The sequence below is a fragment of the Alexandromys fortis genome, unplaced genomic scaffold (genome assembly GCF_014885135.2).
Source record: "Alexandromys fortis isolate MF-2015 unplaced genomic scaffold, M_Fortis_MF-2015_v1.1 scaffold_52, whole genome shotgun sequence".
In the NCBI taxonomy this organism is placed as follows: Eukaryota; Metazoa; Chordata; class Mammalia; order Rodentia; family Cricetidae; genus Alexandromys; species Alexandromys fortis.
The window spans coordinates 5,642,413-5,666,044 of NW_026067929.1; the positions used below are offsets into that span (position 1 = coordinate 5,642,413).

The following is a 23,632-nucleotide window of genomic DNA, read 5'->3' on the forward strand; positions in this document are numbered from 1 at the left end:
CCTCAAAAATATTCCCGTCTAAAGGCAAACTGACATATAAAATGGAAATAACGTCTTCCTTAGGCGTGGGATGTGAGTCGTTATTTATCGCCCTAGCAACAATCACGATGAGGACATTTGCTTTGTGACAGCTTGGATCAGTACAGATGCTGAGAGACAGCAAGTGTCTACATCCAGGCATCCATAACCCACGTGTTATCAGATTCCAGTTCCAGGTCACACAGCACAAGTTTGACCTTCCAGCAATTATTTTTTAGTGCATTTTATTTTATTTATTTATTTTTTTCTATAAGGGCCATATACCAAATGAAACACATCAAGGAAGCAATTGCTAAGAGCATGCAAGGAATTCTTTCTCAACAATAAATGCTGAAAGTAAACTGGAGGAGAGATTCCCCCGATGAGGTCTGGATTAAAACCTATGAGTTCAGTATCTTACTTCTCCAATTAATTAGCAATACTATTATCATTTGATGAACAAAAATTAGGAGAACATGCTAATAAATAGCATGATGAAAACTATTGAAATAGTTTTGAAAAATTATTCTAAGAAAAAGTGTCCATATTTCCTAAGAAGTAGCATTTTAAATTGTATTTGACTACAAGTGTGGCATACGCCCTTTCCCAACCACCATAAAGAAACAAATGTAATAAAAATTAAAATATCCTGAACAATATACTTTATACTATAACCAAAACAGCATAAAATCTAGATAAGAACACAGACAGAAATAAGATCTTCTTTTGCTCAAGAGTTGTGTTAAGCAGTCAGAAAATGAAGGGCAAAAGGAGAAACTTAGTACGCTGCCTCATTTTCACAGAAGCACATTCTTCATTCAGGAAACCAAACATCAGTGTTTATTCTTGCTGAAAATTGTTTACAGGCAAAAATAAATTCTCTTCTAAAAATGTATTTGCTGTTAATCCTACTGATTCACACAAGAAGGCACATGTAGTCGAGACCAAGAAATATTAAAAAAACCTACAGAGACCATTTTGGAGGCTGGGAAGAGATCAGCTGGTACAAGGCTAGCTGTGGAAATAGGAGAATCTGAGTTCAATTCCCAGGACCCACGAGACAAAACTGGACAAGGTGTGTGCTTGCCATCTCCAAAACTGGATCGAGCATCCCTGGGCCGCCCTGGCCAGCCGGTCTAGACTAATCTGTGAGCTTCAGACCTTGTCTCAAAGGAGACACAGAAGCTTGTTTTCCATGTTCGTCATGCACCTTCTCTCGTACCAAACACACATCTTCCTGCACACATAGCAACATGGGTATACACACTCATATATCACACACCTGCATCTTTAAAATGATGTTTATTAGCTAATGCTAGGATAGGTAAAAGGAAGGAAATGACTGTTTCCCAATCTGTCTAGGACACTAAAAGAAGAGGGGAGGGTTGGGGAAAGACACTGATAGCCGATCCAACTTGGGAAGGACGCAAGAAAACAGGCTCAAAATGAGCAACATGTGGAATTCTGTTAAGGCAAAACCTGGACATGTACGGGAGGAGAGATGGAGAGGTTAAGTTCCTATTGAGTTTAAAGCTTTGTTTAGATTGATTTCATTATGTTGTGTATATGAATGTTTTGCCTGCATGTATATCTGTGCACTACACATGTGCCTGGTTCCTGCATATATGAAAAGAGGCCATTGTGTCCCCTGGGACTGGAGATGCAGATGGTCGTAAGCTGCCATGTGAGTCTGAGGCAAGAGGAACAAGTGCTCTTAGACACCGAGTCAGCCCTCTAGGCCCCTATTTGGTTTTCACTGTGGCCTTTTCCAGGGAAGGACCATGCAGCTCATGGAGTGCTTGGTTTCGGGAGTCAGTTGTAGACTCCGGCTCTAGTCCTTGGTCTTGGACAAGATGAGACATTGGGAGTTATAAAAGGGATTATTGTTTGATTTCAGGCAGGAAAAATATCCAATATGTCACACAGAGAAAATGACACACACTACACAAAGGAATTATGGATAGGGCCAGGAGGAGGGTGGGGAAGGCCTTGCCCCGGGCAACAGAATGCTCCTGCTGTTCTGTGTGCTCCACTGTACCAACTCACATTCCCTCAGCAACCTGTTAGGAGGGAAGAATGCCAGTTGTGCCTTACAGAAGAGAAACAGAGACCCAAAGCAATGAAGTGCCCTAGCAGGTAGGTCTCTAAGAGGAAACGAATTTAAGCTCCGTTAGTTAGACTCCAGATGCCCATGATTGCTATCAACATGAGCTTCCAGACCAGGCTTAGAATCTCCAGGAGAAATATTTGTGAGTTACTGAGTAGAATGAGGAAATGTTAAATAACAATGAGGAGTTAGAATATCAACTAAAGGCAGATGAAGAGATGGGTTAGTCACAGGACTCAAACACCCAAAGATCACAGTGGAAAAATTACGATAGATTGTTGCTTAAACTAATTTATATTATTCTTGTAAACTTGAATTTACATAGATATATAGAAAAGATATATAAAGTATCCCAAAAAATCTGACTTTTATTTAACCTGCAGAAGACAAAAGGAATGCAAATTAGAATCTTAATTTTAAGGTATTTTGATTCTGTCTCATCCCTGATATAACCATGTGAAGATATGAGGAGGTGGGCTATAGAATTTAAGATGGATGATCTTAAATTTCCAGAAGTTATTTATTAATGTTTAAATCGCAATGACTTTGACTTTAATGAGTTGACCCTTCAAAAGTATCATCCGTTAACATGAGAGAGAGGGGGTGGATGGAGGGAGAGCAGGGCAGCTTGTATGTGCATGAGTTTACATGTACATCTGCATGCATGTTCACATACAGCTGGGGGAGGTGAACACGTCAGGCCTCAGGCCTGTGAAGGCCAGAGATGAACCTTTGATGTCTTTCTCCAGGATCAGGGCTCTCACTTCGCATCTTCTGACAGACAGGATCTCTCTCTCACGGGATACAGGGCTCATTGACTCAGCTAGCTGGACTGGTTACTGAGCATCTGGTATGCTACTGTCTCAGCCTTCCCAGTACTCAGAGAGCAAATTCATAACCCCACAGCTAGCTGTTTCTCCCCGATGGGATTCAGGGAGCAATCCTCATGCTGGACAGTAGGCAGTTCACCTGATGGTCTACCCTGTCAGACCCTGATAAATACTTAAATCTCTGTGCAGGTCCCAGGAAGAAAGATAGTTTTTGAGAATTTTGAGATAGAAAAATCACAATTCAAATAAATGCTGTGAAATTAATATACCCCAATCATGAAAATAAAGTGTCTACCAATACGAAGTGGGCAACAACAGCTCTTTAATGTAAAGAACAGATCCTGTGACCTTGGAGAACAAAATATGTGAGAAGCCATGACCCTCAACAATACAATAATGGAATTTTTCATATTTAGGGCAAATGTTTCCCCAAACTACAGCATGGGACCTTGGGATCACAGCTTGCTTTGGCTATCTGGTACACAGAAAATACCGCATGGATAAAAAACTGTAGCAGCATTAGGAAGATTGAAATTGACTGGGGATAGTGATGGGCATTTCTATTTTTAGTACTCAGAAGGCTGTGGAAGGAGGATTGTGTGTAGAGGCCCATGCTGATCTACACTTAGAAGATGATCTGGACTACAGGGCAAAACCCTGATTCAGAAAAACAACGCCACAGCTGCTGTTTTATGGGATTGGATGGGTGGCAGTCGGGAAGGTACTGCCAGACTGCGCTCAGTGCTGCCCTCTGATTTGCTCAGCTAGTTAGCTCCTGGTACACCTCACACCTACCAAGCCTGTTTGCTGCCATGGATAAACAACCACCATCCTGCTATTAGAAAGTCTCATATTTCATACACCTTCCCCTTAACTTCCGCCACTGAACATTTTCTCCCATCTCTTTCCAAGAGCTCCACTGATTGACCTTGCGGGTTACTCCAACCAACCGAATGTCCTCTTGGCAAACACTTGGAGGGGCTGGAGCTTCATCAGCTCTGCAAACTTGTCCCTCTCCTTCACGTCCTCTGCAAATAGCCCCTTCTCCTCCCATGAGCTCTTAGAACTCAATGAACTGTGCTGTTAGCCTCTCTGGGGAGATTTAACAAGCTGCCTCTTCTGCAGTGGACTTGACACCTCGACAGACACCTCTGCCGTTGCTGAAATTGTGTTTGTTTTCTGAAAGCTACACAAATAAAACCTTAGTTTGTCAAGGCAAAACAGAGAGATGCTTTGTGTGCCGTATGTGAGGGAGGAACAATGCATCCTTGTTAATAAAGCCAAACATTGCTTTCTGAATGATGGTTACAAGCATTGTTTACTGAAAAGGGGAAAAAACAAGAAGCGAATAAAATCCAGGAATCTGGGCACACGGTAAGAAACTGTTGTGAGGAATATAAAATGGAATCCAACAAGGAGTAAGAAAAGCAATTTTCTTTATGTATTTTTACCCTTGATTTTATATACTTATATATTTTTCATTTTGTTTTACATGTATAGGTGTTTTGACTCAGTGTACCATGTACAAGTCCGGTGTTCGTGGAGACCAGAAGAGGACCTCAGACATCTGTGGAACTGGAGTCACAAATATTTACAAGCCATTATGTAAGTGATTGTCAGTGAACTGAGGACCTCCAAAAGAGCAGTCCTTATGAATAACCACTGAGCTATTTCTCCAGTCTTACGTGAAGGGACTCTGATCAGCTCGACTGTGGTGAGCATGGCTCTGGCAGGCCTTGCCCTTCTCTCCCAGCCCCTCTGCCTCGCTAAAAATCCATTAGATTACATTTCTAAAGCTAGCCATCACTGCCTGTTCCCTTGCATGGTCACTTCCTCCTCCTGAAGCTGACTGCCAAGGTCCAGCTACGAAAGTATTAAAGTCCAGTAATCTAAAGCCCCCTTGGGTTCACCTAACTAACACACCCAATTAAAATTAAACACCTCATTCTATCACGGGGTTTCCCCTTGTAACTTTATATACTGCCATTTTCCTATGGGCCATGTCTGTTTCCTCTGTATTCAGGGGCAGTCCTTTGTCCCTCTGGGCCAAACACCGCTGCCTCCTTTCCCTTGTTCCAATCCCCATCTCCCTTGTCCTCTGCCTCCTGTCTTCGTCTCCTATTCCCTGCCCTCTGTCCCTCTGGAGCAAATAAACCTGCTTTGTGTTCAGAGCTTGGTCTTGGGAGTTCTGAGCTTTTTTTTTTCCCTTTCATTGTGTTTCTCTATATATTTGTAGATACAGATAAATATGAAAACACAGCATGTATTTACAAATTAACTAGATAACTTAATACAGAAGAAATATATAAGAAGGTAATCATGGAATGCTGTCTCTAATCAAAACACAAGGATGGCTTAGTGAAAGTGGGGCTAAGAGCTTTTAAGTCCATTACTTCAGGAATAAAAATTCTTTGGTCCCCAATCTGGCATGCTGTCAGCAAAGTTGAACTGTATGTGTCTTCCAAGTTTCTACACTTAACACAGTCTGAACTACACTACAGTTAATGGATAGCTATTCGAGAATAAATACAACATGGTATTATAGCTTTATGTCATTATTGTTTTTAAAAAGAAGTATTTTCAGCAAGGTAACACTTCTGGTGGAATCCTTTATAACTAACATTAAGAATGTTTTCACTTTTTTTCTGGGAACAGAGGATAAATATCCCCAAAATGTAAAATCAGATTTAGGAATGCCACAGACATGGTCAACATTGATGAATGCAACATTAGGTTTGAAAGAGAAAAGGGGCCAAAATCCTATTTTAAGCAGTGACCAGTTTTGTTCTTTTTATACAGCAATGAGAATTACAAATGCTGTTTTAGATATTTAGACATTTAGTTATGTATTTTAGGCATGTTATATGTTTGAATGTTTTGTTTGCATGTATAGCTATGTATCACATGTACACCTGATACCCAGAGGAAGTGTTGAATCCTCCAAAACATGAGTTACAGACGGCTTTGAGTTGCCAGGTGGGTGCTAGAAATCAAACCTCAGTCCTGTTAAGAACATCACGTACTTCTAACTGCTTAATCATCTCTCCAAATCCAGCTCTAAGAATTCTTAAGAAGTATTTTTTTTAATCAGGTACTTAAAATATGGATTAATGGAAAAAATAATTACTAGTGGTGTGGGATGTCCTTCTGTATATGTGTTGCTTTTACTGGTTAATGAATAAAGCTTTTAGGCTAATGGCTTAGCAGCGTAAAGTCAGGCAGGAAATCAGAACAGAGAGAGGGTAGTGGAGTCAAAGAGATTCCATGTAGCTGTAGAAGGAGAAAGGCATCACCACTGAAAACTTAAAGGTAGGCCACAGCCTTGTGGTGATACACAGATTAATAGAAATGGGTTAATTCAAGATGTAAGAGCTAACTAGGAATATGCCTAAGCTATTGGCCAAACAATATTGTAATTAATACAGTTTCTGTGTGATTATTCAGGCCTCGGTAACTGAAAACAAATGAGCAATCTTCCATTACATACTAGGATCTTTTTCAAGATTTAGGAATGGCTATTCTTGATTGTCAGTCCAGGTACAGCTATTACCATAGAATTTGGTAGGTTTACAGAATTCAGTAGGTTTGTAGAATTTGTCCTAAGAATTAAAATAGACACAAGTGACTGAACCCACTGGAAAGTGAGTGAATTCATACTTAGGCATACATATTCTTCTATATAATTTGATATGCACATTTCATGGTACACACTCTTATTTCTTCTCATTTACAGAGTGTGTGCTGGGGCTATCAATGGATAATAACATACCCATGTGTTTTAAACACCCTGAGCCCATTTTCAGTTCTGTGCGGCAATGCCTCCCTGACTAGGGATGAGGAAAGAATATAATCAATACTATCCTCATGCAGAGTTCCCTTTTGTGCAGACACCACGTCATGAGCCATCACATACTGCCTCATTTAGGGCCAACAATGACCTGAGTGAATGGTCCCATCTCTCAACGCCAGCTCTTCATTTCACAGGGGAGAAGGTAGGGGGTGGGATGGGTAAAATGGGGACCAAATCCCAGGTTGATTAACCTTTCTCCACCTGTCCCATCACATTTGATCTGCTGGACACTAAATATTGGGTATGCCCAGAAAATACAGCCCATGTGCTTTGAATGATAATATAGTTTGCAGAAAATCCAAAGAAAATTAAAATACAAGGTGATTATATGTATGTCAGATCTAGATAAGTCTGTATGATTTTTATCTTTAGTCATTATCTGCTCTATTTAAATATTCATCAGTATCTGTTCACTTGGAAAGAACTGTGCTAAAATTGCCTTCAAGTGAAAGCTGCATGGGCCTGGATGAAGATTTTGGATAGTATTCTCCATGAAGATGAAAATGGTATAGCTGAATGGGGAAAGTGCTAACATATCTATGGTAGAGTCACTTCTGTTGCCTAGGGTGACATAAAGGTGCTGAGCAAACCTAATATAGCCATAAGAGGAAGAAGGCAGGGAGACAGACCACAGAGAGAACATGAACAGATATTCTAGTTGCCCGTCTCTAGAAAGTTCGTGACAGTTCATCTTTAGTTGGCTTAACAAGAGGTTCAAACATGGAGACAGAGCTGCCCATAAAATCTAGATGGCTACAGAACAGAACTCATATGCTCCACTATCTTAAGTACTAAATGACTTTACATCAAGTGTGTGCTTATGATTTGAAGACATATTATATTCTAAATGCATACAAATATCTACCCACTGAACAAGAAATTAAACAAGAAACACTGTGGAAATTTAACTATCTAAACAAAATTTCTCAGCTAGCTAAGAACCCGAGTCAAGAGCAAAGCCTGGAATCTGGTAGACTTGGGACTACAGGTGATATGATTATTTTTATTGTACAAAGTAAACACTTCTACTTCAGATGTAGGCTGTGCTCTAATCTTGATCTACTCACTTGTCTGCAAATCTGAAAGACAGCCAAGAACTGGAATGGAGAAGGAAGGGAAGCGAGAAAGGAGGATGGAAAGAAACAGGAAAAAGATGAGTGATGAGTGAACACAAGAAGAAACTCCTGGGACATTCCTTGTGATGGGGAAGTTTGTAGTCTCAACACGCTTTCCCTTCTGCATCTGCAGACATGATTTCTGTTTCTGTTTTTGTTCTTTATTTTGTCCAGTTTTCTCCCTGAAAATCTCCCTGCTCAAGAGCGGCTTATTATTCAGCATAGCTGTAATCAGGCACCAAGTGGTCCAGAGATGAGGTCAGTGTGTATGAGGAAAGGACAGGGAGACAGTTGCCATGGAGTTAGTATGATGCTTAGGAGACCCAGGCAGTTGAAAACAAATCCATGACATTCATCTTTCAGGCATTCCCACCCTTTGTTAGTCAATTTCTTCTATGTTTATGAGACTATATGAGATGAAATGGGCTCAAAGTTAAGCAGTAGCCTGCAAGCCACTCTGATGAGCCAGTGTACCCAGTCACCAGTAGATCTCAGCAGATACCTTTTTGATAAGAGAACATCCAAAGCCACGAAGCTCCATGGCTAACAAATGAACCTGTTTGGCCTTCAAATGGTATTTACAAATATGGGGTCAAAAAAGAACAGGACCTAGGACAAGACAGCCTAGACATGACATGTCAAAGACTGACTCCAAACAACCTATGTGACTGTGGAAGCAACATCTCCATGTCTGCTTTATGATACATAGAAAAGGCATCAAAATGTACCTCAGCTGCAGGATTAGTAACTATGTTAAATGCACTAGAGGCTGTCCCCAAAGTATTTATGTGCCACCTGCTTTTGTTCTTAGGACTTCACCCTTGGTTCTCAGCTCCAACTCCTCATTCTCTAAGCATCGATGTGCCTTTCCCTCATCTTTATTTCCAGGAGCGGGTGCAGTGAAAGAGAGTGACCCACTTTCTGTTTGGATACAGGACTGTCTGTATTGTTTGGGGACACAGAAACAAATGAGCTACAGCTGGTTCCCTGTCACTGAAAGGCAGAAAGATAAGGCTCCTTGGTCACATCACATCAGCCAACAATCCAAGCTAAGCATGAAGAATCAAGTACCTCAAACTAAGGGTCTCACTAGAATGTGACCCCTTCTCCTAAGGGTATTTATTTTTGCCCTGGAAATCTCTTAGCTCAGTTTTAGTGATCTCCAGACACAGGGATGTGTACAACATAGGGGGTTGTGAATAAAATGATTATGGAGACATACTTACACACACACACACACTAAATGTATCATCTTAGACATTCAGTCTCTAAAGCAATGGGTCCTGGGGTTAGAAAAGTGTGAGAGCACAAAGCAGGCCAGAGGCAGGCACAAGGCCTCCCAGGCAGGGGTGGGTTGGAAGTTTGTGTCTTGAGACTTGGGCTTCACTTCTTGTTCCTTCTTTCTATGTGCTCTTAGACATGCTCACAGCATTGTGTGATGCTCACAGCACCGTGTGACACTCACAGCATCGTGTGATGCTCACAGCACCGTGTGACTCATCACGTTTGCTCACAAACCATGTCAAGTTCCACTGTGTCAGCTGGCATAAGGTGTCAAACCTCTGCCTGCCACATCTTCCAGGTCTCTGTCATGGTTTCTATTGCAACAGACTCTCTGAAGCATTTTGAGGAGACTGCTGGTTGCCCTCAAACGAAGGATAAAAGCACAGCATGCCTTTGCTCAAGATGTCTCTCCATTGGCACTGGGAAATAGGTTTGTAAACTTTCTGCAAAAGGCCAAGTCCTAGGAACTGTATGGTTTCTGTCATGGCCTCATGCTGCTGCCTCTGCAGTCCCAAAGCTGCTGTAGGGGACACTTAAAGGTACGGGCGAGGGTGTGACCCAAAGCTTGACACAGGGACACTAAAATTTAAATTTCATGTAAGGCACATATTAATCTCTTATCCTAGCACAGGCGTAGACTCCCTAAGCCTAGAGAGTGGAACAGTGGGAGGTCTGAAGGAGAAATACTATCCTTAAGCTCATGGGTTTGAAGGCTTGGTTCCCAGTCGGTGGTGTTTGTGAGGTTGTGGGACTTTTAAGATGTGTAGCCTTGCTAGAGTCAGTGTGCCACTGTGGGTGGGGCTTTGGGAGTTTATAGCCTCACTTTACTTCCTGTTCCTGTTCCTGGTCTCTACTTCCTGTGTGTGGAAATGGTATCAGTCATCCTCCTGACACCATGCCTGCCTGTCTCTTCTGCAAATACAAGCTGAAATGAATCCTTTTCTCTTCTAAGTTGTGCTTTTTTTTTTTTTTTTTTTTTTTTTTCCAAATATCTTGCTACAGTAATAAAAGAGTAGCTGGCAGAAACAGCTGCCTTTTATTTAAGTATGAACATTTTCTATGTCTTGAAATACACATGGCAGTTTTTTGTTGTAACTAATTTTTGACTGATCCTTCAGAAGTTTACTAACAAAATACAGTCCTAAAGGCATATATAGAGCGGGGGGGGGTGTCAATAAACTTCTCTTGTTTTCTTTTTTTATTCAAATTAGGTATTCAGTGTCACTGTGATTGTCACCTCTTTTTTCAGAAAGTGTATACAAGGAAATAAAATTATCTAAATTGATAATTTGCAAAAAAAAAAAAATTCAAGTGGCCCAGCTCCAGACAGCAGCAGATATAGCAGGCTGTGAACAAAAGGTCTGACGAGGATAAATCAGTGTTCTTTCTTCCCTAAGTCTAAATATATGTTATTAATATTGAATGGCATTGGCGAGGTCACAAGGAGCACATTGAGCCTTCCCTCTTCCAGTGCCGTGGAACACTGAAATGTAAACAGCCATCATCAGCCACAAGGGCAGCTTTTCTCAGCTTCAAAACATGTAATCCCACATCACCTGCAGTTTAACAGAGTCACCGCACTGTACTCAGTGGTCCCATGCCTCAGCCCTGGCTCTGAGCATGCACAGCCTGGAAAGGGTAAGCTTCACCTGCAGCTAACAGACAGGCATCTCTGCTGCTTACCTGGGAGGGTGAGGTTTTACAAGGAGTGCACTGCTCAACAATTGTCTAATTTCTCCATATTTATCATTAAAGTCGGTATCATTAGGAACATAATCATAACCTTAGACTACTTTATGAATGGCTATAGGTCATAGGAAACACCTGTCCTTCTCAATGTGTCTTATGGTTATGTACAACTAAAAATATATATGTTTAATGGTGGAGACTACAGTGTTTATTGAGTCATCAAATCCCAACCTTTAAATAACAATTCTGAATGATTTAGACTATTAGTGTGTATGAAACATATTCTAAGTCTACCTTTCAAAATATGTCACTTTTTTAAACAAATATTTTGATCTCCAAGCTTGCTAAAAGGTAGACGGCATCGTTAAAAGTGTCTTACAAAAATAATGCATCTATATTTTATGACATGGCTGTGATTCCTTTTGTGGAGAACTTATACTTCACTAAATCGCCTACCTAGGGCACAGAAAACATCAATCATGAGGTTTTGTTTGTTCTTTTGTTTTGTTTTGAGTTTTTCTACTTGATGATGTAATGACAATTCCCTTAGTGATTCTACCCTCCATAGAATCACCAGGTAGCTAAGCTGGAGTTATATTCTTTCAATGATAATCAAAGATACTGATGACAGAAGCAGGTTATAAGCCTTGACTGGGGTTACACACACACACACACACACACACACACACACACACACACACACACTGCTTTCATTTGGGAAAAATTATTTAGCTTCCAAGGAGGTCCATATCCCCCATGCCCAGTGGGCAGGCCTGAATGTACCCCAATACACACCTGTGCTCGTGCGGAAGGTGCCAGTGTGTGTTGGCGGCAGAGGGTCCCCCTGGCTCTGGCTGAGACTCCTCATAGGAGGCTTCTGATAGACACGGTCTTCATAGATGGGGTCTATGTGGTGCTCTGGGGACTGCAGGGCCCGCAGTTCAGGGCCCAGGTGCCCATGCTGGCTGCTGTATGAGGCTCGGGACCCAGCTGAAAGAAACGAAGATGGCACATTAAGACTCAGCCAACATCCAAACAGTATTTTATCCAAAAACATTTGAATGGAATAGTGTAATGATTAAAATCTACAAATAACCAATGAATAACACCAAATGACAGCTAGGGGCCAGACTAATCAGCTCATCACCCTATCCAGCTGCCTCGTTCTGCTCCCAAAGCTGATGCCACTGGACGGATGTTAGGGTTTCTCAAATAATTCCACACCCAACAGGACCACTGAAACTTTTTCCCCACAGGCTGATGTGTGAAGCCTGCCTCCAGGCGGACAGATAACCCAAAGGTCCATGCATCGTTTTGATTTAGTGCAAGAGAGAATATTCGACATGGTGAGAAAATCAGTGGGCTCCATCAGCAAAGACATCAGGATGTTCACCCCTGAAAACAGAAGTAGAAATTGCTGTCATCCTCAGGCTTTGTCCTGGACAACGGATGAGCCAGAGTGGACAGACAGTGGCCCCTAGCCCTCTGAGAAGCAGGTGTTTAAGGACAAGTTCTCTGCATCCTTTTTCCTTTCCCTCTGCCTAACCAAACAGAGGCATTTGCACTGAGTCTGTCTCCCTCTGGGGAAAGCCCCAAAGCTTACGTGTAACTGGCTTGTTCACACTTGATGGGTATAAGTGTTTCGGCGCTCCAGTGTTGTGAATCGTTTATTCACAATACTCCCTGTGTAGCCTGGGCAAGGTGTCACTGTGGAGCCCTGCCGCAAAGAAAGACGCTTCTAAAACAAGGGCTGCCACACCAGGAAATACTTAGACATTGCTTGCACTGACCGACAGGAAACGAGAAACTGGTTGAGATCTAATGTCCTGAGGAGAAAGGTCAGGGCAACGGTGTCATGGCACGGGCCTGGGGTGACAAGGGGAAGAGCTGAGTATCTCTGCTGAGCAGAGACTGCACATTAAAAACACGGGGGACTTCAGTCTGCTTCAGGAATGACTGTTCACCCTCAGCCCCCAAACTGACACCCACCAGCCGTCGTGGGATTTAACTGCAGATTACCTTCCCATAGCCTGGGTTTGGAGCTCTTCCAGAGGGGGCAAGGGAGCTGCGTTGCAAGGATTGGAGGGAAGAAGGGAGATGATGTCATTATATTTTTATTTCAAATAAATAAAGAAAAATAAAATCACTGGATATTTGCAGGAAGAGAAGGATCAGGGCAGGTGAGGTCTTTCTCTTTGTTGATAATTAACTAATCTCAGATTTAGACAGAGTTGTGATGAATGATAGATTGGAAATAACTGTTTTGCATAATTAGGTTCAGTGCATCTGATTTTCCAAATGCCAGCGCCCCACTGGAGCTCAAGGTTGGGTTTGCCAAGAATATTTCAGTAGTGTGCTTTCAGTTTCTGCTCTCAGCTCTTCCTGCAGGCTCAGATTATGTGGCTAAGATCTCCAAAGTCTAAAAAAACAAGGACACATTACTTTTATCCTGACCTTACATGTTTGACTAAAACTAAGCATGATTCTAGGACTCAGACTGGTGACTCTAATATCATTTCTTTGCTTTGATTAAAAAAAAAAACAAACAAACAAAACAAAACCTACCCAGTGATGGACAAAGAGGATTGCTACTGAACTTTGGTGCTGACTTTGGGACGTGGGAGCAAATATTTCTTAAGATTTATATATTAGCACCATTCACAAATGAATAATCTAGTGCTAGGCGAAGAGTCAGTGTCATAACATGAAGCCGATCTTTATGGATATCAGACTTTCAGTGTGATGATACTGTCACAAATGTCATTAATGAACACAGAGACCCACAACTAGTCAGCGTGAAGACAGGAAGAAACTACAATGTGCTCGGCTCTAAAGGAGATGTCTGTACCATACCCTTTCTTCCCAAGGCTCAGGGGTCATGACTGAAAAGTGGGCAGGAAGGCTGTAGGAGCTGTAGGTAATAGATAGGTACAGTGAAGTAGTAATCTCCAGAATCAATACATCAGCTGCACTTAGGAACACACAACAGCTGTGGCAGCATGGGCAATGCCTATGCAAGGTCAAGCCAGACAAAATCCAAGCATGGAGTGGGGGAGGTGTTCCAAAAGTCTTGTCTCTAACTGAGAGGGTGTTGGCAACTGATGGTAATTGGGAGAGGGAGATCCTGTTTTCTTTAGGGATGTGAGCCCCAAGAGACTGTCCATGTTCCAGTAGAAGGTCCCATGCCCCTGCACTGAAAGCAATAAGTGAACCCAGGGGGCTTAAAGAAAAAAAAAAGGAAATGTATGAAACTGGGAGAGAGCGCAGTGGTGGAGAAACAGAGGGGAAGCTGGAGGGGAGGACATGGATCAGATACATCGTACACACATATGAAATTCTCAAGCAATAAAAAATGCAAATGATCAGCAAAAGCATCATAATGACATCATGAAATATTAGAATATCATTAGCAATAGTAACAGTTCAAGTGTTTTCCCATGAGAACAGTTGTGTAAATTAATTTTCCCATTTAAGCTGTATATAAAGCATGGAAAAAAATCGTTCTCAAAAAGAGCACTGTTGATACTTTTTTTTTAAACCATTGTGGTCAGGTTTAAAGACCTTGTGGGTGGACACAGCTATAATCTAGACAAACAAAAAGGGCTGTGAACCAGAAGAGAAGCCAAAGGGTCAAACATTAAAAGAATTTTTTACTGGCTTTGCTCAGGGGGGAAAAATAGGATTGTTAGATCCATATAAATATCTTCCTTGTCATGGCCAATGCGAAGGGAAGATTTACATGAAAACCAATTCTGGGAATATGCACCAAAATCTCACTGGATGCTTTATATATCTTCTGAATCCAACAAAATGCACTTCTTTTTGATAGAAATTTCCTGTCGTCAGCTGATCTACTTGAGATCAAGCTCTAAGCACCATCAGGATGCTAAACACCCCTCGCGAACACATATCATTCCCAGGAACTAGAACTCGGCTATTCTAAGAAGAAATATGCTGGGAAATTTTTTGACTTGGTCTTAAATGTCCCCAATGCCAAGGTCCAGTGCCCTCACCAATTATGTCGGTAGCAAACAATCCTGGGAACTTGACCTGACCCAAGTTTGAGAGCTCAGAGCTAAAAAGTAGCAAAATGCGATCCAAACACGATGGACCAAAGAAACTACCAGACCAATTGCCTGGACTGTTTTCCCTGCCCTTGCAGAAGTACATTTTTTTTTTTGTAGGAAAAATGTCAATATACAGCACTTTATAACTTATTTATGTAATCATTCTAATATTCAAAATTCAAATTTATCATGTGGCCCTGCTCTTCCCATTTCTCAATGGGACCCAGAGGCCACAGAATTCAGTCACTGGCCATTTTAGTGCACAATGTTTCCGGAAGTATGTGAGAAGACTCACATCTGGAATGTGAGCACGACATACAGGATTATAAATTAGTGATTCAGAATGGTTACAGTGTGTCTTCCAAGTACCCCCTGTGCAGGCCATTGCTCCAGTAGGTTGAGGAAGCCCCAGGAGAGAGCCACACACTGACATAGTACTGGGGCACGGCCACTCTTACCAGAACTCTCTCTGAGCTGTCTTTTTAAGTTTACTGACAGGTGGCTTAGACCACTTGACTGTGGTGTTGGAGGAGGGTAATAAAACATTCAGTCCTGTGCTAGGTATGCTAGGGGCCATGAGAGCTGGAGAACTGGAGGGCCCAAGCCTTCATCCATCCCATGTTCCACGTAGTCCCCATCATACATGTGGTATCATTATGGGGAAGGTTGACACTGTGGCTAGTGATGCCCAGGAAAGGTGGCTTCGGGGTGTTGGCCATAATGTTTAAAACTTTGATGCAAACAGAAACAGTACTTTGAAAGCCATTTTATTGCTTCTACTGTGTCAGTTTGGGAGAGCAGAGCTGAAACCAGACATGAACTCTACCCCAGAACAGTCTCTAGCCACTCCAGTGACTCCGGGCAAGCCACCAAAGTGTCCTCATCCCTAGTTTCCTCAAGGGTAGAAAACAGAGAAACGTACTGTCCAGCCTGGGGCTCTAGAGGTATGAAGCAAGGGACGGTGGGACAAGAGAGCTGTGCACTCGGTAGGGTCATAGTGGCAGAAAAGTCCTTTGTCCCCTGGACTTCAGATTCTAGAAATGAAGCCATCTTGTGCATAGGTACAGGTTGGTTTAAAAAACAAAACAGTTAAGTACTTTTTCTTTTTTCTAGCACACACTATCCAAGTTTCACAAATGTGGAGATTTGATTTTGAAACATTCGAAGTGATGCAAATTCTCCTGATAGTTTTATGAAATATCAATTAGGGCGCTTTCCTTTTCTTTTGAAAAAAAAAATCATGCTGCTTGATGAAACAGAGGAAAATGTGATATGTGGACAGGAAGAGCTAAAGATATAAAATCTAATAGTTTTGGTCACCCTCATAATCTCACAAGTGTGCACCAGGTAAGTAGACAAAGACGCAAAGATTATTGTGGAACTGCGGGGGAAAAAAAAAACAAAACAAAACAAAACAAAACACTGAATTGAAACTGATCTGGCACTCTGAGTTAAGTAAACTCACCTGAAGTGTGCAAGGGCTCACACCAGAAACCCTACCACTAAAGAGCTTGAGGCAGGAGGAGTGCTGTGAGTTTCTGGTCAGTCTGGGCTCCTGAATAAAAGCCGTCTCAACAAGACAAAGCAACCAGAAAGGCAATTAAAAAGTGAGCCCACCAACATTCTTCCTTCTCAGCTCAGTTCTTGTCTTGGATTTGGTTTTTGATTCCAACTGAAATTCCCAAATTTTCCTTCCTACTCCTATGCTAATTCAAAAGTTAATCTTAGTATTAAAAAAGAATTCCAGAATAATCTCCCTGTCTTCTGAGTTAAATTCATGAACCAAATTTTATTTGCAAATGAACGCCAATTCATTGAATTCACTTGATAATGTATCGCAAGGCTATAAATGCAAAGTTATATGGATACATTTTTCATGGAGACTCAGAGTCCTATTTCAGATCAATATTTGTGAGGGAAATTATTAATTCATATGTATTCAACAATAAAACTGCATTGTAACCTAATAATTTCAATGTAATGATACAAAGCTGTTCTGTGATGATTTGGGTTTTGGAAAGAAAGAGTATCCTTCCTATTGCCTCTAACTCATACATACTAGATTTTCATATTCTATACATCATATAGCGTTGCTGCTATCATGGAGTCCTTGGATACACACAGAGCCTGTGGCCATGAACCAAGTGGCAGTGTACAAACCCAGGGCTTCTTTCCCATCACTTTTTTGATGAGATATCTAATTTGATGCTCTATGATTACTCTGTCTCCCTTTTTCCCAAATGAATATCGTCACCAATTGTGACTCAAGCACTTTCCAGTAAAACTAAAAACCCAGTGGCCAAAATCACAGGTCCCCAGGCTACAGTGGCGGTGCCTTGTGTGATCTCGTCTCCTGCAAATGCACGGTTTCTAGGTCTTGAACTTCCTGTCTAAGCCGAAGCATTCCTCCCTTAGCTTTTCAGAGAACAGACGTCTTTCATCCTCTTCCTTCAGTGGCAGGCAGGCTTTTGCAAAGCAGAAGTGACAGGGTGTATAGGCAATGTGCCCTCTGGTAGCACTGTGTTCTTGAGGGGTGCTGTTTGATGACCATGTTTTTACTTTCCACTGTGAGATGTGTGGACTGTCTAAGACATGAAGGAGACACGCCAGGTACACAGGGGTGCTTCGGCACCTGTTCCTGAAGCCAATTTTTCTCCTCTGAGGGCAGAGAGTAGTCTGGTAGTTGGTTCTCTGAATACCATGCATAAGAATGTCCGGATTGGAATTCATATTCTTTCTCACGTTCTCAGCTCTTCTGAGGAACTGAGATTGCACAACTTAACAGGCTCCTGCTTCCCCTGCGGTTGAGAAGGCAGAGGCCATTGGTCTAGCTGTGAACACCTATCTGATTGCTAGAGGACTTCAATTTAGGTACCCATCTTGAATGCTAGAGGCAGACATGTCAGTGCCATAATCTCCCCTGCCTTTTTGAGTGAACACAAGTGGCCTCAATGAAAACACAGGGCAGAGTGTAGCAGAACGCTGGCCGTGCAGGTGGACTTTGGCAGGTGCCCAACAACCTGGCTCAGCACGCTCCTGCTCTGTTCACTACGGTGACTCGTCCTGTAGCTGCTGTGTGGCTGCCCAAGAGTAGGTCTACACCAGGGGGCCACAAATGATTTCTTTGTTTCTCTCCTAGAAGGACTCTTCCTCGGGACAGCCTAGAGGGATAGGGTTATGGTTATCTGGAGAAAGAGTCATTTCCAGAAAGGGAAAAAACAGGGGCATCGTTTTTTTTTTTTTTTTTTTTTTTTTTTTTTTTTTTTTTTTTTTTTTTTTTTTTTTTTTATCAATCAGAGGGTCTAAATCTGGATGGGCTGGGATGTTTCTGCTGAGGCAGTCCTGATTTTGACATGGTTCTGAAGGGGCACAGGCGTGTAGGTTCCCTGCACTGCCACGGTGCACACACCCTGTAGAACAAAGGTCCCTTCATCTTCCACTTCGTTTGTGAGTACAAATAGGACAGCTCCACCCTGGGAAAATCTGTGCACCTCTGAGACTTAGAAGAGAAGATTTATGCAGGAGACCCTTTCCAGAGCAGGACCTCAGAAGAAAGCCCAGAGAAGATAACAGTTGGCATTTTCTGGGTGCCTCTGAAAAGTGACCTCGTGGTTTTAATGGTCACAGTAGATTTGAGGCAAGATGTAGGGTCTTCAGTGCACCTTCAAGGCTTAATCTTCGGCAGTTCCCTTAAATCGAGAATTGAATGGCCCCAGGAATATCCATTCTGGAACAGACGTGGACAGTGGCTCCTGGACTGCACATGGGCTGCTGGGGAAAGCTAGCAATGCCCTTGAGAACAACAACAACGAAAAAGATATGGGCTTTGGCCCTTAGCACGATGCACTCTGTGCTGCAATTAGCTTCTTGCTGGGAAACCCTGGGACCTGACAGCCAGTGACCAAGTATAGACATCAGGACACTCTTGCCTCCCCCTGCCTCCTGCTCTTCTTCAGTATTTTTTGTTTGTTTGTTTGCTTGCTTGGGATTTTTTGGATAAAAGACTTGGAGCAGCATCAAGTGTGATATCAGGGGCAGTAAACTTCTGAGGCCTCTCTGCCATAGGCTACAGAGTCAGGGGAGTCAGAGTTGGCTCATGAATGTCCTGTGGACTCGCTGGCATCTTTCCAATCAGCTTCAGACTCAACCTGACAAAAGGGGCTTCAAAAGGACTCCACCCCAGCACCCCTATCCTTTCCTGGCAAGGACAGGGAAAACTGAATTGTTATACTCTTATACAGAGTAACATATTCATACTTATAATTACAATGTCTGGACATCTACAAGCAAAGAAGCTCAGCATATGAAATTTAATTTTTACCTGGGAGGAGTTTTATAGTTATTATAATTTGCTTCAAAATATATTTCTTCCCTGGCTGGAACAGACCACAAGTTTGGCTCACTGGTTCCTCCTTGTTGTCTTAATTAACTGCTGATGAAAACAATCTATGATTTGACAATGTATTAATTAGTCACTTCCCAGAGTTTTTAGTGGTCAGTCTGATAAGCACACGCAAACTTGTCTATATTAACAAGAGGGATGAAACTCAGTGAGTATTCTTTCATTTTTCAATTGCTGCTTTGGGATACCTCATCAGTGCATTCTTAACATCTTAGCATTCCTAGCACCTGCACTGTTAAGTCCTGGTCAGATTATTATAGATAATCCTGGGTGTGTCCATGGGGAATACTTAGGGCAAGGTGGGCAGAGCACATCTTCACAGCTATGCAGCACAGGCAGGCTGAGACTTCAAGTCACGTTTCACTAGTTCCTCAAAGTACCAGGGGAACAAGGTTGTCTCCCTTTAGGTTCTGTGGCTTCTGCCCCAGGCCACAAAGGAAATTCTCAGAGGGGAAAGAAGAAGAGGTCGGCTCAACAAAGGGGGAAATCAGCAGGCAGAAGTCTTCATGAATTACAGTTTTGCTTGTTTGCTTTTTGAGATTCTGAGACAAGGTTTTATTGTGTAGCCCCTGGCTGGCCTGAAACTCACAAGGAGACCAGACTGGACTTGAACTCACAGAACTCCACCTGCCTAGGCCTCCTAAGTGCTGGAATTAAAGGGGTGCAAAACCACACTGGGATGCAATTCTTAAGATACGTGACTGGAGATGGATTACATTCTCTATCTTAAACAAAAGCCCTTTGTTAGATTGCTTTTATTATAGCATACATAGGCTGAGCAAACTCCTTTTAAGAATTAGACACTGAGCTTCAAAAACACGCAAGTGCAATGCGTTTTCTCTACTGTCTTTCTGTAGTGGTTTAACTAGGAGAGAGAGGGCTTCGTGGCTTTGATAAGATAAAGACACATTAATTTACAACATCATTTACAAAGACAAAGTGACAGGGATAGACCTAGTACATTATTTATTCACTATGTATACATTTAGTAATTTCTTTGTTTGTTGATGTTTTATTAATTTTGATAATTTTACCTATATCGAATTTGGTGCACAAAAAGGCTTTGAGATGACAGGATGTATACTAGGAAATGTGCAGTTTCCAGGAGGCTTTGGATTTTGTTTTTGATTCTTCCCTAAAAGTTCTAGAATGTGTTTTTGATTACATATGTTTTAAAGCTTAATTAATTTCTGGACTGAGTAGCTATCACGACCCACTGGATGCCAGTTGCCCTTTTGAAAACATCAGCTTCACCATAGCCTCCATGAAAAGCACCAGTGTCTAGCTGCAATGCCCCCATCCCATTTCTCAGATGTCTCTATTCAGAAAAGACACTGACGAGCTGTCAGTCATCTGAGAAGAGGATCCCATGGTACAAGTGACACGTCTCTAGGATAGAAAGTTCCACAAGGGAGTAAACGTGACAGTGCATTGTCAACCAGAGTTGGGGCTATTTGTCAGTACGCGACAGCGACAAGCTCATCGGGGAGCGCGGCATTACGCTCGTATCTTCCACAAATTCTGAAGTTGACTCTAAAATCAAGATGTTAAACACGGATGAGACAGAGTCCTCATTCCTGAGATTTTGGGCTCTTATAAAATATGCCCTAGAATGTTCTCTCAGGGACCCACCAGTGGACCAAAAGTGGGCTTCCCTCCACACTGAATCTACTGCCCCTCTAGTCCTAGATCACTTAGCCTTCAGAATTGTGACATGCAAATTTACGTTGTATAAAAATGATGACATTTGTGGTTATTTTTAAAGCAACTAAAATAAATACATCAACATGGAATAACCAGAGAAGGCTAAGAGATTTTCTATACCTAACCAGCTGAGCAAAAACTTGAATGAATGAGCGTATATGTATAGCATGTGCATAGTGCATATGTGTGTGTTTCATCAAAAGGAGAAAGAACAATGACTTCAGCTTTTTTACAATAACTGCTGAAATGTATGCTTCTTTCTTTTGGTGTGGGTGGTTCACCTCCTTACACCATGTTGCCAGTCCATACATAGACATCTAAGGATGGACTGAGAAACTGCTGTTTAAAGCTCAGCATTGAGTCTACCTCTGTGGTAATCTGCTTCCTTAGGCTCAGAGACCATCTGTGAGGACTAGCAGGCAGAAAACAAGGCTGGAAAGTCTCTTTGAAGATATTTACACAGGCAGCAGAAACGGAAATGGTTTGTTCAAACTTGCTCCTTAGTCAAATTATTGAAGGTTTTCTTTAGATTCCCTTTGCTGTGGGTTCCTGGAAGGTCCACACTATACTGCCTAAGGTCAAGAAAAATTATGGAACAGATCCTGTCTGGTTTTAGAATCTTATTTCCCAGGGTTACACTGTGGCCTGCTTTACAGGTATCCATAGATAGAGACCCAAGAGAGACAGACACACTTCCTAGAGAGCCAAGAGGCTCAGGGCTAAGGAAAGACATTCTCTCTCTGTGGGAGAATGTCCAACAGAGTTACCTTTCTTCTGCTGAGAATATCCCATAGTCACCTCTCTGATGTGGATCTTGGTTGATTTCTATCATTTTGCACACGTTAGGCAGAACCTGTATTGTATGATGGTTAATTTTGGTTACCATCTTGATTGGATTAAGAAACACCCAGGAGATCAGTGAAATACCTCTGGTTATTTCTAGAGGGTGTTCCCAGAGATATCAGATCATGGAGACTTTGGTCTAATGGATAGTTTAATTCACTGATAAATTCAAGATTTCAGAAGAAGCTTGGGAGGAAGAATTGTGGAAGGTGAGACAGAGTTGTGAAGGATGTCACTGGGGTGATTCCTCAGGGATGACATCTTGCCCTGGCTCCATCCTATAACTTCATCACTCTGCTTCATGTCTGGTGTGAGGTGAGCCACTCGGTTGAGCTCTTCCTGAATTTTCTGACACTGGAAGCTAAATAAATCTTTCACTCTTGAGGTCTTCTTGTTTCCTTTCTTTTTAAAAAAAAATTTAGATATTTTAATGATAGCAACATTAACTGACTAACAAATCTGGTATTCCTTTGAATTCACATTTTGGTCACTATTAGCATGGTTTTTGGTTATCTGTCACCTAAAACAATTTCACTCACTAGTTTGTTTACCATAGGCAGCCAACATATTTGTCGATTTGACATCTTTTGGAAGAGGCATATGATATAATGTTCTACACGTACAGAGATTTCATTAGTTGCTTTTTAGGAGCCCAAATGAGCACTCTGTACATTTGTTGCTTTTTTTCTTCTTGGTGTCAAAGTCAGTACTTATCATAGTGAATGTTTATAATGACCCATACACTGACATCAGCCTACAGAGATTTTAGATATTTCCACTTGAGTTAATCTTCAGGGAATATGTATGCTTATTCTGTTTTCTCCTTAATGTCCCATTAACTTAGGTGTCAAAAGTAAAAGGTTCTGAAGTTAAAAGTATCTAAATATCACCAACAACTCCAGTGTCAACTAAATTTTCTCCAGTTGGCTGTTGAGGAGACAGCATCCAGGCCCAGTCCTGGCATCCCAGCTACGCAGATTCCTGTTTCTGAGTCTCTCTGTTCCCATTCCGTGGTTTCTTTTTGCCATTCTAGACTGTACAGAAAAACATTTCCCAGCAGATGGTTGGTGTCCTATCCATCTCTCTGCACCCTGAAGAAACACTTACAGTACCAGTAAACCACGGGGCTCATTCACCGCGCGGCCTATTTCTCAAAGAACAAGGAAATTTCCTGGCATTTGGTGCATTTTTCTGTTCCCAGAAGCAATCCTTTTTTAATTGATTCCTCTTTAATTTCCTCACATACCCTCACTTTGCCTCCAGTCTCTGTTGTTGTCAGTATTCATCCACATTCTCTTGGGGACCCTTAGGGTAAAGCAAAGAATCCTATTTGGATTTCTAGAGGAAGTATTCTTTCAGAAATAAAAATTGGCCCTTGCTTTAAAAACAAAATGTGATGTGTGGTTCTGCTGTGGTTTGGGTATAGTTTGTCTCCAAGGGTGACTTGTTGGAAGATCGGTCTTAGGAGTGGGTATGTACTGATGGTTTCAACCATCAGTACATAAGAAGAGGGGGCCTAGCTTAGTTGTAAGACAAGTCAGTTACTGACAATGTTGCCTGTGAACATGATTGAGACAGTTCTTGTGGAACTCGGGTTATATGCTGAGTCAATGGGTTGTTAAAACAAAACAAAAACAAAACAAACAAACAAACGAAAAACCATGGCTCCTGAATCTCTTGCTGCCTCTCTTACCATGTGACTTTTCTCCCATATGCTGTCCTT

General features: G+C 41.9%; 1 protein-coding gene across 1 annotated transcript in view; it reads right to left on the reverse strand.

Annotated features, from left to right (window-relative positions):
* Positions 1 to 23,632, reverse strand: part of Ctnnd2 (catenin delta 2) — a 709,004-nt gene that overhangs the window by 276,270 nt on the left and 409,102 nt on the right. Inside the window, exon 8 of the mRNA XM_050144862.1 lies at positions 11,689 to 11,883. Within this exon, the coding sequence (XP_050000819.1) occupies positions 11,689 to 11,883 (195 nt within the window). The remainder of the gene's footprint in view (positions 1 to 11,688; positions 11,884 to 23,632) is intronic.